Source organism: Ostrinia nubilalis, chromosome 30, assembly GCF_963855985.1.
Source record: "Ostrinia nubilalis chromosome 30, ilOstNubi1.1, whole genome shotgun sequence".
Taxonomy (NCBI): Eukaryota; Metazoa; Arthropoda; class Insecta; order Lepidoptera; family Crambidae; genus Ostrinia; species Ostrinia nubilalis.
Genome location: NC_087117.1, coordinates 4636058 through 4652569, shown reverse-complemented (window position 1 = coordinate 4652569; position 16512 = coordinate 4636058). Strand labels below are relative to the sequence as shown.

Sequence of the window (16512 nt, the reverse complement as noted above, 5' to 3'; positions counted from 1 at the left end):
AGACTTGGAATCACCTCTTATTTATGGCCACAAGCCATATCAGACAAAGGTCGGCTCCATTCTGTCTGCTCGAAGATTTCTTAAAATATAGCAAAATGGCAAATAGTGGAACACACCTCATGACAACTTAACTTGACAGTTTGTCAACAAACGTCAAAAATCTTGATTTCGTTCGTTGCGAAACCGTGTTTTTCCGAATTTCAGGAAAATTTTACGGAAAATTTCACTGTTTAAAATGAATTCAAGTGTGTTTATTAGTTTAATTTAACTCCTAAATCCGACGAGATGGAAAACCCCGTCGCCGAAGTGAAAGTCGACGCTGAAAGTACCGAAATAAAAGTTGTTGAGAAGCCGAAGAAAAGTTGGCCAAGAAATGCTCTGCTTTTCACTATCGGTAAGTTATTTTATTGCTTCTAAATCTATTTAGCCCTATTGCCTTTGAAACATGTAAAACAACTCTGTATTTACTCTTAAAACAACTGAAAAAAACCCGTAACGTGTACTTAGATTGGTATGTTACTGAAACACTTACCGCTCAACAAGTTTGCTCTCTACCTTCTTAGTAAGATGCTGAATATGGCCTACAATCAACCTAACTGCATAAAATACGTATCACAAAGCTCATTTAAATGTATAAAAATGGTAAACATAGATAATCTTGTTAAGTTTTGTGTGCATTTTTCTCAGCCTAACTTGGACAGTATAATTTTTTGCGTGCTTATTCTCTGAAATAAACTATGTTAGGTTAAAATTGCATATTATGTGTTCTTAATTTAGATTAAAGCCCATCTACACAATCTTATGCTATGTAAAATTCATCCTATTTGTAACCACTTCATGTTTGTTCTGAATGATGCTTTTGAGAGAAAAATATTTGGTACTTTCCTTATCTTCCCACAGATATACAATGTCATGTGATAAGTCTTTAAGATCTGAGTTTTCTGTGCTTCTTATTAGAGATGAAACGGATAGTGGTTTGGCCGGATACCGGATACCGGATATCCGGCCAGCTGCTAGGCCGGATAGCCGGATATCCGGCGGCCGGATAGTTGGCCCATTGTCTAGTTGCATGTCGTGACAAGTTTAGCGCCGCACAGGTGCTTTGAACGCGATCAGTGGGTCTATTAGTAGACTAGACTAGTCACACTTTTCGAAAATCGAATCAGTCCGAATAGAAAGTCATATTTTGCCACTTGTCTAGGGGGCAGATCAATTCGGGCGATTTCGGTTGCCATCGTGAGTGTGTGATTGTATAGCAAAAATTAAATTACACTCGCGAGCAAAAGTATGGCGAGCTAATTGAAAGCGTGCTTATGACCTGCCGTCAGTTTCGAGCCTGTGGCAGGCCTTTTTGGAGTCAAATTCTATTGCTTATATCTTAGACAAACTATCCACTTGCTAACAGCTATGTGGAGCTGACGTGCGACAGCCCGCTGGCTGAGCCTGAGCCCTTCTTGCAATAGTGCAACGATTTAAGCTGCTTCTGAAGGTGTAGAATCCCAGGTAAAGTGTCAAAAAAAGCGGAGATGTGTATGGATCAACGTGTGAAAGCAAAAATCCGAAAACACGTGCTTTTATAGTGGGTAAATAGGCCGCAATCGCGACGTATCAAACAGTTGATACATGTCTTTTTCGTTACTTCTTCACATCAGCCGGGATATCTTTTTAAATACTGGTCTGATTTAAATGAATTTGGTATTTAAAGTTAAAAGTTTAATCTTTAAAATGGTGTGACTTTTTTTATTACTAACAAATTCGTTAGTACACAAGATCGCGTGGAAACAACTTCATGTAAGTGATTCCATACTTTTGCTCGCCAGTGTAGTTTACTTGCTGCGTAATCTGACTGAACTGCATCATGATGACATCAGACCATCAGTGAAAAAAAAAATTATTTGGCAATATTTCGACTTAACAGATATTTACTATTTATGTATTCGTCATAGAGTGAATAGCATATAAAAAGAAATTATTTTTTTTAAAGCCCTAATAGGGCTTTTTGGACTTTAAATAAAAGCCGTCATTATTATAAGCCATTTTATTGATGTTTACCTCAAAGATTTAATGTATTTCATTTTATTAATAGGAAATTGTCGTAGTTTTTTAATATCCGGTATCCGGCCGGATAGTGAGTTACTATCCGGTATCCGGCCGGATAGTAAATTTAGGCCGGATATCCGGCCTACCGGATAGTTACCGGATATCCGTTTCATCTCTACTTCTTATTTCATATTTATTTCATAGAATATGATTGCAATAGTTCTTGTAATGAAAATTTTCTACATATTCTGCCATAGTATTTGGTGTAGAAATTATAAAAGCACAGGAAAATTTGAATTTGAATCTATCTGTAGAATGTTTGATTATTTTGTATAGTTATAGTCTTAGGGACAGTAATGTTGAAGACACTCAGGCAGCTTTATTTCTCTTTGCATTAATTATTATTTTAATGTTTTACAAAATTACACTACTGACTACACAAATACCTATAGTTATAATGCATTTAAAGCTCATATTTCTTTAAAAATAAAAAAAAATCAAAAATATTTATTCAATTTAGACCACAAATGGCACTTATGAACGTCAAAATATAGTAAATAATAAAAAAATAAAAAGTAGCCCTTATGGGGCACTTTACATGTCTCCTTATCTTTTGGGCCCTACCAGCTTTACTTAATATAACTTTGGGACTAGATGGCACTGTGCGAAGTTGTCCAAAGATATTCATTAATATAATTATCAATTCTCTGTTTTTTCAGCCCTGATCCTAGGCTACATCCACTACAAATATGCATCAACACTCTTCGACAACGATCGCAACTTTGCGTACCTCTCAGATCTCGAACGGGAGATGTCTTTCCGGACCGAGATGGGTTTCTACTACTCGTACTACAAAACCGTGGTGGAGGAGAAACCATTCGTGGCAGGGATCACTAAACTGATGTACGATAAGCTTGTGGAGTTCCCGAAGGATGTGAATGCGTTGAATCGGTTTAATATACACCCTGAGGTTTGTACCACATACAAGTACTTCACAACCTATGTAATAGAGAGTTGACAAGAGTAAACTTAACCAATGATTTTAGGACCCAACTTTTTAAATCACTTCATTCTAGTTCTGTAAATGGACGAAGGACGAAGACGAATCATTTATTTATAGAGAAACTCAACAGCTTGTCTATTAAATATTTTTCTTTTATGTAAATTTTAGCCATTGTTGTCATAATTAACTATTGTAGCTGTGCCCACGACTTAATACGCGTAAAAATAGTTTGAATAATTTTTCGCGTTTTCGTAACATTTCTTATTGAAGCACTGTTTCTATTGGTTGCATTGTGATGGAATAAAGCCTAGCCTTCCTCGATAAATGGATATCCAACAAAAGTATTTTTTTCATATCAGACCTACTGGTAACAACTGTTCCTGACATGATCTTAAAAGTATCTCAATTGACTCAGCAACTAAACTATAGTCTGGTCTGCGAGCACGTAGAATTTTGTCCAATGACCCCAAGCTTACCGCTCGCGCGTAATTATGTTGCTGTCGCGCTCGCACACTCACTGCGGGCGCCCGTCACACAGTCGCGACAGCAATATAATTACGCGCGAGCGATAAAGATGGGTAGCTTGGGGTCATTAAAAAAAATTCTACGTGCTCACAGACCGGGCTTTAGATACATTAATCTTCCAGGTACTCCTCGGAGCCATATACCGCTACTTCGAACCACGTCTCAACACGTCCTCCAACGTGGAGTGTCTGACAGTGGACCGGGGCGAAGGCCTGCCTCCAGTGGCTTCGTGCACCGGGCTCGGGGTGCCGGTCCTGTTCTACTTGGAGGCGATATGGTGGCTGGCCGGCGTCACTGTGGCCGCTGTGTTCCTGCACGCCACTCTCATCAGGTAATTTAAACAACTGTCAATTTTGACAGCTGTCATTTTTGACAGCTCCTTCAACGCCATTAATCAGGAGCAGCAACACAGACAGATCCTGCGTTTGACAGTTGAAAACCTGACAGGTAGACAGCTAGTAGATGGACAGCTCTTAAAATGGTAGATTGACAGTTCTGCTCTGTAGATAGCTCTTCACGTTGACAACCTTATATCTTCACACCTCCAATATTTGGGATAGATGAGACTCACGTTTAAGAACGTGACTGGTCAGTCATCATTAGTTCGAAAACTACAATCTCCTAATTCTGCCGTTATCATCTACTTGAGAAGGTAAGAGACAGACTGCCTCTAGATTCTAGTACCCCTAGTTCTGTCCCCTTTCATCTACTTGAGAGGGTAAGAGACAGACTGCCTCTAAATTCTAGTACCCCTAGTTCTGTCCCCTTTCATCTACTTGAGAAGGTAAGAAACAGCCTGCCTCTCGAGCGCTCTCAAGCAGTTGAACAGTTCTCAAAAGTGACGTCATTAGATAGACAGTTACAAGCTCCTAGTTCTGTCCCTTTCCGTCTACTCAAGAGGGTAAGAGACGTAACGAGCCGCGCCTCAACCCGTCCTCCAACGTGGAGTGTCTGACAGTGGCCCGGGGCGAAGGCCTGCCTCCAGTGGCTTCGTGCACCGGGCTCGGGGTGCCGGTCCTGTTCTACTTGGAGGCGATATGGTGGCTGGCCGGCGTCACTGTGGCCGCTGTGTTCCTGCACGCCACATTAATCAGGTAATTTTGACCGATTTGACAGCTGTCAATGTTGACAGCTTCGTCTTCAACGCCACTTTATTCCAGGTGCTACACAGATAGGTTCTACTTGATAGTAGATTAACAGTTCTGTTCTGTAGATAGACAAGACAACCAGTTTGACAGCTCTTCACGTTGATAACCTCATATCTTGACACCTCCAATATTTGGGATAGAATAAACTCACGTTTAAGAACGTGACTGGTCATCATTAGTTCGAAAGCTACAATCTCCTAATTCTGCCTTTGTCATCTACTTGAGAAGGTAAGAGACAGACTGTCTCTAGATTCTAGTACCCCTAGTTCTGTCCCCTTTCATCTACTTGAGAAGGTAAGAGACAGCCAGCATCCCGAGCGCTCATGGCCACCGGTAGCAAGAGACAGAGACTGCCTCTAGAACCCTAAGTTCTGTCCCTGTGACGGTCATTAGTTAGAAACTACAAGCTCCTAGTTCTGTCCCTTTTCATCTACTCAAGAAGGGTAAGAGACATATTTCCTCTAGAACCCCTAGTTCTGTCCCTTTTCACCTACTTGAGAAGGTAAGAGACAGCCTGCCTCTCGAGCGCTCTCAAGCAGTTGAACAGTTCTTGAAAGTGACGTCATTAGATAGACAGTTACAAGCTCCTAGTTCTGTCCCTTTCCGTCTACTTAAGAGGGTAAGAGACGTCACGAGCCGCGTCTCAACACGTCCTCCAACGTGGAGTGTCTGACAGTGGCCCGGGGCGAAGGCCTGCCTCCAGTGGCTTCGTGCACCGGGCTCGGGGTGCCGGTCCTGTTCTACTTGGAGGCGATATGGTGGCTGGCCGGCGTCACTGTGGCCGCTGTGTTCCTGCACGCCACACTCATCGGGTAATTTTGACAGATTTGACAGCTGTCAATTTTGACAGCTCCTTTCAAAGCCACTCTAATCAGATGGAACTACATAAAGTCCTGCGACCGTCGACCTGATAGACTGACAACTCAGCTCAGCTATGTAGATTAACTAGGCAATCAGTTTGACAGCTTGATATTATGGCAGTTCCCTAAAACACCCAACTGGTATATTTAGACAGCTGGATCTATCCATTTTCTTCTCCTACTTCTGCCTCCTTTCATCTACTTGAGAAAGTAAGAGACGGACTGCCTCATGACCAATCCCAAGTTCTTCTGTCCCCTTTCATCTACTTGAGAAGATAAGAGACAGCCAGCTTCTAGACCTCCTAGTTCTTTCCCCTTTCATCTACTTGAGAAGGTAAGGGACAGCCTGCCTCTCGAACGCTCTTGACTGCCAGGCCAGTATCTCTATATCATCAGTTGAACAGTTTCTAAAAGTGACGTCATTAGATAGACAGTTACAAGCTCCTAGTTCTGTCCCTTTCCGTCTACTTAAGAGGGTAAGAGACGTCCTCCTTGTTGCGTCTCAACACGTCCTCCAACGTGGAGTGTCTGACAGTGGCCCGGGGCGAAGGCCTGCCTCCAGTGGCTTCGTGCACCGGGCTCGGGGTGCCGGTCCTGTTCTACTTGGAGGCGATATGGTGGCTGGCCGGCGTCACTGTGGCCGCTGTGTTCCTGCACGCCACACTCATCAGGTAATTTAATAACTGTCAATGTTGACAGCGGTCATTTTTGACAGCTCCTTCAATGCCACTAATCAAGAGCAGCAACACAGACAGATCCTGCGTTTGATAGTAGAGGATCCAACAGATTGATAGCTCTGCTGACTTCAAACTAGTTCTCTCCTCTTTCATCTACTTGAGAAGGTAAGAGACAGACTGAATCTTAAGCGCGAGTGTCTAACTTCCAAACCCCTTTTCTGTCCCTTTTCATCTACTTAAGAATTAAGAAACAGCCTGCCTCGTGAGTGCAAATAACTGACTTCCAATCCCAAGTTCTTCTGTCCCTTTTCATATACCTAAGAAGGTAAGAGACAGCCTGCCTCTCGAGCGCTCGTGGCTGCCGGTAGCAAGACACACTGCCACTGGAACCCTAAGTTCTGTCCCTGTGACGGTCATTAGTTACAAACTAAAAGCCCCTAGTTCTGTCCCTTTCTATCTACTTAAGAGGGTAAGAGACGTACTGCCTCTAGAACCCCTAGTTCCGTCTCTTTTCATCTACTTGAGAAGGTATGAGACAGCCTGCCTCTCGAGCGCTCTCAAGCAGTTGAACAGTTCTTGAATGAGACGTCATTAGATAGACAGTTCCAAGCTCCTAGTGTTGTCCCTTTTCATCTGCTGAAGAAGGTAAGAGACAACCCGCCTCTCGAGCGCTCGTGGCTGCCGGTAGCAAGACACACTGCCACTGGAACCCTAAGTTCTGTCCCTGTGACGGTCATTAGTTACAAACTAAAAGCCCCTAGTTCTGTCCCTTTCTATCTACTTAAGAGGGTAAGAGACGTCCTCCTCGCCATACACCGCTGCTCCTCGCCGCGCCTCAACACCTCGCCTGCCTCCAGTGGATTCATGCAACGGGCTCGGGGTGCCGGTCCTGTTCTACTTGGAGGCGATATAATCATAATAATCATAATCTCATCAGGTAATTTGACAGCTGTCAGTGTTAATAGCGCCTTCAATGTCACTTTATTCAGGTGCTACACAGACAGGTCCTGCGTTTGAAAGTATCAGGTAACTTTGTCAGTTTTTACAGCTGTCAATTTTCAGGTCCAGTAACACAGATCACCGGGCAATCTTCAAATTCCACTGTCCACCGTGCTTCTTTAAACACTCGACTTTGGCGAAACCAGTGTGCTTCAAATACTCACCATTGAAGCCATTAAAATGAATAATAATAATAACAGGATCTTCATTTAAACTTAACTCCACCAGCCCCCTTCCATCACCGGGGAACCAGACGCAGGCTAGCGTACCATCTCTACATTGTCGACATTCCACCAGCTCGCACTAAGCGTTTCGACGACTCCTTTATAATGCGAACAGCTAGGGACTGGAATTCGCTGCCTGCTGCTGTATTTCCTGAACACTATAATCCGGGCGTTTTCAAGGCGAGAGTGAATAGGCACTTACAGGGCAGATATGTACCATCCTAGACTGCATCTCACTTAACACCAGGTGCGATTGCGGTCAAATACCTGCCTTTTGTCTAGCATAAAAAAAAATTATTGTGTCATAATTAGACAGCTCTGAACATTAATGCTGTAGATTGCCAGTTCTGCAGATTGACGACTTGATAGATTGACAGGTCTGCAAAAATTGATGACCTGATAGATTGACAGCTCTGTAGATTGAAAAGTGAACCAATTTGACAGTCTTCTATGTTGACAACCACTTGACAGCTCCTTACACGCTTTTAGTTGAACAGTTGAAAAGCGAGTCCTAGTTCTGTCCCTCCCTATTCATCTACTTAAAAAGACAAGAGACAGACTGACTTCTAAACCACTTTATTTTGTTCCAGCGAGAGCATCCTAGGCGGTTTCCTGGCTGTCACTCAATACTTCGCCAACCACTCAGAGCTGACCCGCGTTCACTGGGCCCCCAATGAGAGGGAGAACTTCGCGTGGCCTCTACTACTGGTTCAAGCTTGGCTGGTCAGCTTCCAGATCAGGGATCATGGGAAGAAGACCACTTTTCAGCTGCAAGTGAGTTTTATTTATGAATAACGGGACTATTCCCACCTCGGAAACGTGGCCTCTCACTATAGACCTTATACAGAAGCTCAAAGTTGCACAGCGTGCTATGGAGAGGGCTATGCTTGGTGTTTCTTTGCGAGATCGAATCAGAAATGAGGAAATCCGTAAACGAACTAAAGTCGCTGACATAGCCCGACGGATTCGCAAGCTGAAATGGCAATGGGCAGGGCACATAGTACGCAGAACTGACGGCCGATGGGGCAGCAAGGTTCTGGAGTGGAGGCCGCGTACCGGAAAACGCAGCGTGGGACGTCCACCTACAAGGTGGACCGATGACATCGTAAAGGGAGCAGGGTAGCGCTGGACGCAGGCCGCTACCAATCGATCAACGTGGAAAGCATTAGGGGAGGCCTATGTTCAGCAGTGAACGTCCGATGACTGAAATGATGATGATGATGATTCCCACCTCTCGTTCCCGTCGCTACAACTCCTGTGTATCCAGGTTCTACAGCTTGACTGCCAATAAAAACCCAACCGGTGAAGGTCACTGGTTCTTTCACGTATCACCAATGTCTCGTATAGCGTAGGTCGTAGGACGTTCACCCACAAGGTGGACCGACGACCTCATATTAGTAGCAGAAAGGCGCTTGACGCAGGCCGCTGCCAACCGGGCGATGTGGAAGTCATTGATGGAGGCCTGTGTTCAGCAGTGGACGTCCTGTGACTGAAATGATGATGAAATGAAATTATGATGATGATGATTCGCCTATTTATTGTCTCGCAGCAGTGGTTAAAGTATAACAGGGACTTGAAATTTTTGATGACAGGGATTTTAAAATACGGTACATTTAAGTTTGTATTAGGGATGTTATGGATACTGTTACGGATATTGAAATAATATTATATCGGTTTTGGCTACGGTTACGGATATTTTTTTATTTCGGATATCCGAAAGTTTCGGTTTTTTTTTTTCATTTATTATCATTTTACAAAGGAAGTTCTTAAACATTATTACAATTTATTGCATTGGTATAAAACACTGAGGTTTGTTTGCAATGCTAGATGCGGTCATTCTATTAAATTAGTAGTAATCAAACAGTTGCATTCTAAAAAGGTTACGGTTACGGATATCTGTGCTAAGTATAGAATGCAAATTCCAATAGTTGTCTAACATAGTTCATGCCTTATAGAATGGGTACAGAAGATATTTTTTTTGGTATCTGTCACCTTCTTTTGGTCTCACAAAAAAGCTTTTATCTTATGGGAAAAAACTCATGTACTTCAAAATGCAATCTTTAATTCAGCATAGGGACTTGCTTGACTTTGCCTACAGCCGAAACTATCGGATATCCGAAAGTTTCGGTTACGGTTACGGATATCCATAACATCCTTGGTTTGTTGTAACGTTGAAAAAAAATGAAATGTTTATTAATCTATCATTCTTCTTTTTTTCAGGTAGCAATATTCTTCTTAAACTGCACAGCGCTGTTATTCTGGCAATTCTCTCAATTCGTGTTCCTCACACAGATCGCCATATTTTTCATCATGGAACAACTTAGAATAATCAATATGAAAGCATTTTGCATCTTCCTACATTCTCACTTCTGTGGCTTACACACAGCAGTGTTGCTACTACAAGGGAATGACATGCTAAAATCGTCCTTATACGTTTCTTTTTTCATATCAGTGTCCGCATACTGCTTGTTCTTCAGTTCTTTGAGAATTAAGGTCGAAAATACACTGGACTTCTTCGTGGAAGCATGGCTGGTTTTGTTAAGAATTTTCATTATAGTATGCTCATCGATTTACTTCAAAAAATTAATCAGTGAATTCTTGGATGTGCAAGAAGATACGCATATATGGGAGCTGTTGTATTCGAAATTTAGTAACTACAAAAGTTTTCATACATTAATGTATACTTGTAGCGACGTGTATGACTTCCTACCGTGGTCTACTATAGTTCGTTTGCTAAAATCATTTTTGATTCCTTTCGTGATTTACAATATTCTGTATGTGGTCAATTTCTGGTGCCAAAGAGCTTGTGATACTCTAATAGAGAATGAGCAGAAAGAAAAAGAGCAAGACAGTGGGAATGGACAAGATGATGAAGACAGTGGCATAGAGAACTCGACCACAGACAATAAAGTGAAGAAGCGAAAGCCCAAAGAGGATGAAAATCAAGACAATTTTATAGCGTTTGTGAAAAGTTTGGAAATAGAACCGCATGTGTTCTATGGGATAGCACAGATGGTTGTCTATGGTGTCATGGCGGCTTTGATAATGCGGTTGAAGCTGCTCTTCGTGACGCAAATGTGTATTGTGTCTGGTCTGCTGATGAACACTAAATATTGGAGATTTGTGTGAGTATACGTTGTATTTCTTGCAAAAAAGTAGATTTATTTGTTCAAAACGTGTATTTAGAGGTGATAAGACTGGTAAGTATACCATAGACTAAAATAGAAAGACACAGGTCTTAACGCGACATCTATTTTAGTTGAAATGGAACGCGAAAGTAATAAAAAATAAAGTATTATTATTCTTAAAATCTTATACCATAGACTCCCCGCACAATAAAATCATTTTGTGCAATAAAAACAATAGTAAAATACGTAAAAGTTTATCCTAGTCTATGGATACTACATTTTTTTAAACAGACAAAGCTGGTACAAGTTTACATACATAGTTGATGATAACAATAGTATTTAGAAATAGATCTACATTTATTTATTTATTTTTATAATAATCTCTGAGTATTGTTTTCCATGGATCCTAGGAAATTTTAACCCACTCGGTCATACCTAGTCCCAAATTAAAAGCAAAGCTTGTACCCTAACTTATTGGTAAATACTTATACATAATATTGTCCTAACTTATTTTTCAGGCTACCCAACAAGAAGTATATTCCGTTTTTATGGGGAATCCTTCTAGTGCCAGTCTGCATTGCTCTATTCGAGAATGTGAACAAAGAGACCTCGTACGTTGGTAAGTTATTAATTTATTAGTTTACTAGTTCTTGACCGCGATTTCAACCGCGCATTTTCAATAAAATTTGACCTAGGTACTATTCTGATGTTATAAGCTATATCATTGTGAAGTTTCATCAAAATTCGTTTATTACTTTTTGCATGAAGTCAGCAAACATGAACCCATTCCCACAAACTTGCTTGTATACTTACAAAAAAGTACAAATAAAATCAATTGTATTCTTACCAAAATCATAAAATAATATAAATTATTGTATTGCTAGAATAAGAAATTTTATAGCTTCGTGCGATTTGCACATTATTCAAATCAGAAAATTTAGCATATAAGCCATAGAATCAATCCTTTTTTTATCCATACTTAAAGCGACACCCTGTATAAAGCCTGGTCCGTGAGCACGTAGAATTTTGTCCAATGACCTCAAGCTACCCATCCTTATCGCTCGCGCGTAATTATGTTGCTATCGCGCTCGCACACTCACTGCGGGTGACAGTCGCGACAGCAATATAATTACGCGCGAGCGATAAGGATGGGTAGCTTGGGGTCATTGGACAAAATTCTACGTGCTCACGGACCAGACTATAGAAGTTTCAACTCCGCAGGCCAGTTCAGCGACCCACCCCTAGAGGAACTCCTCCAGTGGATCAGCAAGTACACTGAACCGTCGTCAGCGTTCGCTGGCAGCATGCCTCTCATGGCGGCCGTCATGTTGTCCACGCGGCGACCCGTCGTGACGCACCCGCACTATGAACACCATGACGCCAGGTCAGTCTACTCTATGGTTAATTAGTTTATAGGAAAAAACTCATAAACCTCATTTATTTCTGTAAATATGCTTTAAAAAAAGCACTTTTACAGTGTTTAATTACTCTATGGAACGTGTTGATACTAGGTACTCTCCTGTGTTCCTCGACTTGAAAAAAGCCTTCGATACGGTCTCTATACCCATTCTGGTGCGCAATCTTCAGTACATGGGCATTAGAGGAACACCGCTCGAACTACTTGAAAGCTACCTTGGCGACCGTGTTTCGCGTGTTGGGGTGGGGAATGAGCTAAGCTCTGAATGTACCGTAGATTATGGGGTACCACAGGGTAGCGTACTCGGCCCTACCTTGTTTTAGCCAGTAGTCCAGTAGTATGTGGTCCGTTCAAGAACGGATTTTACGGAACTCCACCCCTAAGGGTGTAAAACGGGGGCCGCTAGTACTCTATATTTCAGTCTGTCGTTTAGTTAGTGGTCTATTAGTAGTGCACTCCAGTAGTATACCGTCCAGTAGCCTCCTCCAGTGGGTCAGCAAGCACACTGAACCGTCGTCAGCGTTCGCCGGCAGCATGCCTCTCATGGCCGCCGTCATGTTGTCCACGCGGCGACCCATAGTGACGCACCCGCACTATGAACACCATGACGCCAGGTATGTCTACTTGAGCCTTTCCCAAAGTGGGTGATAACGCCCCTTTTGGGCGAAAATCCCCCTTTTGTGGGTGATAACGCCCCTTTGTAGGTGATAATGCCCCTTTTGAGGGTGATAACGCCCCTTTTGTGGGTGATAACGCCCCCTTGTGGGTGATAACGCCCCCTTGTGGGTGATAACGCCCCTTTTGTAGGTGATAACGCCCCTTGTGGGTGATAACGCCCCTTTTGTGGGTGATAACGCCCCTTGTGTAGTAGTATATCGTCCAGTAGCCTCCTCCAGTGGGTCAGCGAGCACACTGAACCGTCGTCAGCGTTCGCCGGCAGCATGCCTCTCATGGCGGCCGTCGTGCTGTCCACGCGGCGACCCGTCGTGACGCACCCGAACTATGAACACCATGACGCCAGGTCAGTATACTCTATTGTTAGTCAGTTTATAGCGTTTAATTACTCTATGGAACGTGCTGACAACCCGATTGAGCTAAGTAACCTCTCTGTCGAGGTCGTTTCTATCTTTAGTTTATGGTTTAATGTCTTCACAAATATTTGCTGAGTAGTCTATGGTCCAATATTTTTGTACGATGCTCGACTCTGATCTGAGGTGGAATTGTGTAAAGCAATCGTAATCATTTGACAGTTCATAACGTACGATAAAGTCAGGTATACAAAGCGTTTGACAGAATAATCGTACGTTATGAACTGTCAAATGATTACGATTGCTTTACACAATTCCACCTCTGATACGAGCTAAATTACACCATATTGTTGACGACATTGAGTAGGCATTTTTTAAATACTTTCGCGAATGAAACTTTCTGTACGTAGTACATATTATTATTTTGTTGTCTGACACTGACACCGTTGGGCTATCATTGCATCAAAATAAAACAAACGTTTTTTTTTATGTGACAGGAGGCAAACGAAAAGTGTTTTATTTATTTATTTTAACTGTCACGTTAGCTTTGTCTAGGCTCCATGATGATGATGATGATGATGATGATGGCATTCTAATCACTATTGTATTACTTGTATTTTCAGGCAGCGCACATACGCCGTATACAAAATGTACGGCAGGTTCACAGCTGAAGAACTGTATGAAGAGCTCACTAAACTGAAGACCACGTATCTGGTGGTGGAGTGGCAGTATTGCTATGGGAAGAGCAAGTGAGTATTATTCATCATCATTTCAGCTACAGGACGTCCACAGCTGAACATAGGCCTCCCCCAATGATTTCCATTATGACCGGTTGGTAGCGGCCAGCATCCAGCGCCTTCCTGCTACCTTTTTGAAGTCCGTACCGTACGTACCGGAAAACGCAGCGTGTGACGTCCACCCATAAGCCTTGATCACACGTACCGAGCAAACGGGCGAGACAGTAAAATGTTTACTCGGTCGAGACAGTTGGGTGAGCGAGTCACATACTCGAGCACTCGGCGTAATGTTCATACATACCGAGTACTCGGCCGAGAGCACCGTCTCGCCCGATTACTCGGTACGTGTGGTCAAGGCTATAAGGTGGACACTGGGCCGACGAGTATTGATATATTTTATTGAAAAAAATTAAATTTTCAATTATTTGACTTTTAAACACAATCGAAGATAACTTTTTAGCATTATAAACCTTTAACTGATTCTGTGGGCCAATGCTGAATAGAATCGCAAGAAAGTCAATCACTATTGTCAGTTAGATTCCCTCTAATATGATCGTTACATTCCCTCTAATATGGTCGAGTGAAGCGATGGCTGGTTCACTCGTCATGTCTGTGAACAGGCGCTGCTTTCGGGGACTGGTCAATCCAAGTTATTCAAATTTATGTATGCGAGTCATTTCTACTAGTACCTTAATATGTAAGTCTAGATATTAGCACGTCACTACCTTGTTTAATATACCACGCAATCTTGTATACCCATTCTTATGATATACAAGAATGCATGGTAAATTCAGTGAACTGCTCCTGAATCGAATTTACCTACTACTACTATTTCTATTTATTTATATTAACCGGCAGACAGTGGTGTCTGAGTTTGTTGCGGCGCTTCTTCTCAACACTTGCCAAATGTTGGTCTCGAAGCGCTGGTAGGGTAAAAAGATTATGAGACATGTAGAGGCTCCTTAAGAGCATAAATGACGATTTGTAAGAACTATTTATTAGTCTAAACAAATAAAGAAATTTTGACTTTGACTTTGACTTTAGATTGAATTTGAATTGATAAAAAATATACTTAATATAGCTATGTAGTGTCAAATAGTCCGTTACACCCAAAATGACCAAAAAGTTGGCAACACAACCTTATTCCAATTGTAACAAAGACGTGCTGCGTACTTATTGGCTACATTGCGTGTCACGAACTACGAAATTCTTAGCTAGGTTGCGCTATCTTACTTTAAAAACAAACGTCAAAAGTGTCAAACTTCATACAAAAAACACCGGTTATAAAGTCCGGTCGCCGAGCAGATAGAATTTCGTACAATGACCCCAAGCTACCCATCCTTATCGCTCGCGCGTAATTATATTGCTGTCGCGCTCGCACACCCACAGCGGCCGCCCGTCGTACAGTCACATAATTACACACGAGCGATAAGGATGAGTAGCTTGGGGTCGTCAGTGGACGAAATTCGACAGCGACCGGACTTTAGTCACGGTTACAATGAGGGTGCTACTCAGCCTTAAAATATTATTTCATTATACCTATTGCAAATGAGTTCCTACAACCTTCCAATTTGTCCCGCAGCAAAAACTGCACGTTCGAAGACATATGGGACAGTGTGACTCAAACGTCCCGCGCTGTCCCGCCGCTGTGTCGTGCGTTGCTCACGCGCGCGCCTGATCACTTCTACCCGGTGTTCCGGAACAGGAGGTACACTGTGCATCGGCTGCATGACGTCAGCCTGAGGTGAGTTAGAGAATCTATGCTAAAGTCCGGTCGCCGAGCAGATAGAATTTCGTCCAATGACTCCAAGCTACCCATCCTTATCGCTCGCGCGTAATTATATTGCTGTCGCGACTGTGCGACGGGCGGCCGCAGTGAGTGTGCGAGCTTGGGGTCATTGGACGAAATTCTATGTGCTTGGCGACCGGACTTTAGTTGGACTGTAGGCTATGGTGTATACTTGCACTGTGCACAGCTACCTGTGCTAGCTAGACTGTGCTTAGTGAACCGCGTTGCTGTGTTGTGCGTTACTCACGCGCGCGCCTGATCACTTCTACCCGGTGTTCCGGAATAGGAGGTACACTGTGCATCGGCTGCATGACGTCAGCCTGAGGTGAGTTGGAATCACAGATCACAGAAACTAAATGGAGATGTGACAAGGGGACGGGGCCGGTGTCGCAGCAATATGCCCAAAAACAGAACACATTGCTCGTGAAAGCAATGATGACAGCAGCGACATCATAATGTAAACAGTTTGCATTGCTTGCGTAGTACTAAAGATTATTCGAACGCTGAGTACTGTTACCGCAGTGGATAATGAGCGCATTTTGATTACTTTGTGTGTGTGAATTTCTAATGCGACACTGAGTTTCGAACTCAGTGCATTAGTTGGCATTTCTATATCTCTATGGATGAACCAATCGAAATTTTCAAGTGCAATAAGCGGGTCGACTTAATAAGCATTTGATTTCGAACTTTATATCTCTCTTATAAGATTCAAAATCCATTGAACTTCCATTCCAGGTACATGCCTCGCAGTTTCGACACCTGACATCTAGACTCGTCGGGGCCGCCGCCCCGCGCTCAGAACCAATGAACACGCCAAGTATGAACTACCCGCGCTAAATACTATGGACTACACTTGCGAAGTATACTGGACTACCCTTGCGAAATACATACTGGTCCGTCATAAAATATGTAGTGGACTACCCTTGTAAAATATACA

The 16512-nt window shown here is 42.7% G+C and overlaps 1 protein-coding gene across 1 annotated transcript; it reads left to right on the top strand.

Annotated features, from left to right (window-relative positions):
- The first annotated feature begins 152 nt into the window (after positions 1-152).
- Positions 153-15534, top strand: LOC135085928 (protein C-mannosyl-transferase DPY19L1). Its single transcript, XM_063980712.1, has 16 exons — positions 153-394; positions 2760-3010; positions 3691-3899; positions 3945-4015; positions 4467-4662; positions 5343-5528; positions 5698-5717; positions 6058-6247; positions 8067-8250; positions 9697-10601; positions 11123-11223; positions 11826-11988; positions 12501-12635; positions 12908-13042; positions 13673-13798; positions 15369-15534. The coding sequence occupies exons 1-16, from the start codon at positions 286-288 to the stop codon at positions 15532-15534; spliced, it is 3147 nt and encodes a 1048-aa protein (XP_063836782.1). The 5' UTR covers positions 153-285.
- The last annotated feature ends 978 nt before the right edge of the window (positions 15535-16512 follow it).

Coding starts and splice junctions, on each gene's coding strand:
- LOC135085928 (XM_063980712.1), top strand. CDS start 286: ATGGAAAACCCCGTCGCCGAAGTGAAAGTCGACGCTGAAAGTACCGAA. Junction 5,529..5,697: donor CTGCACGCCACACTCATCGG/GTAATTTTGACA, acceptor ATATTATGGCAG/TTCCCTAAAACACCCAACTG. Junction 6,248..8,066: donor CTGCACGCCACACTCATCAG/GTAATTTAATAA, acceptor ATTTTGTTCCAG/CGAGAGCATCCTAGGCGGTT.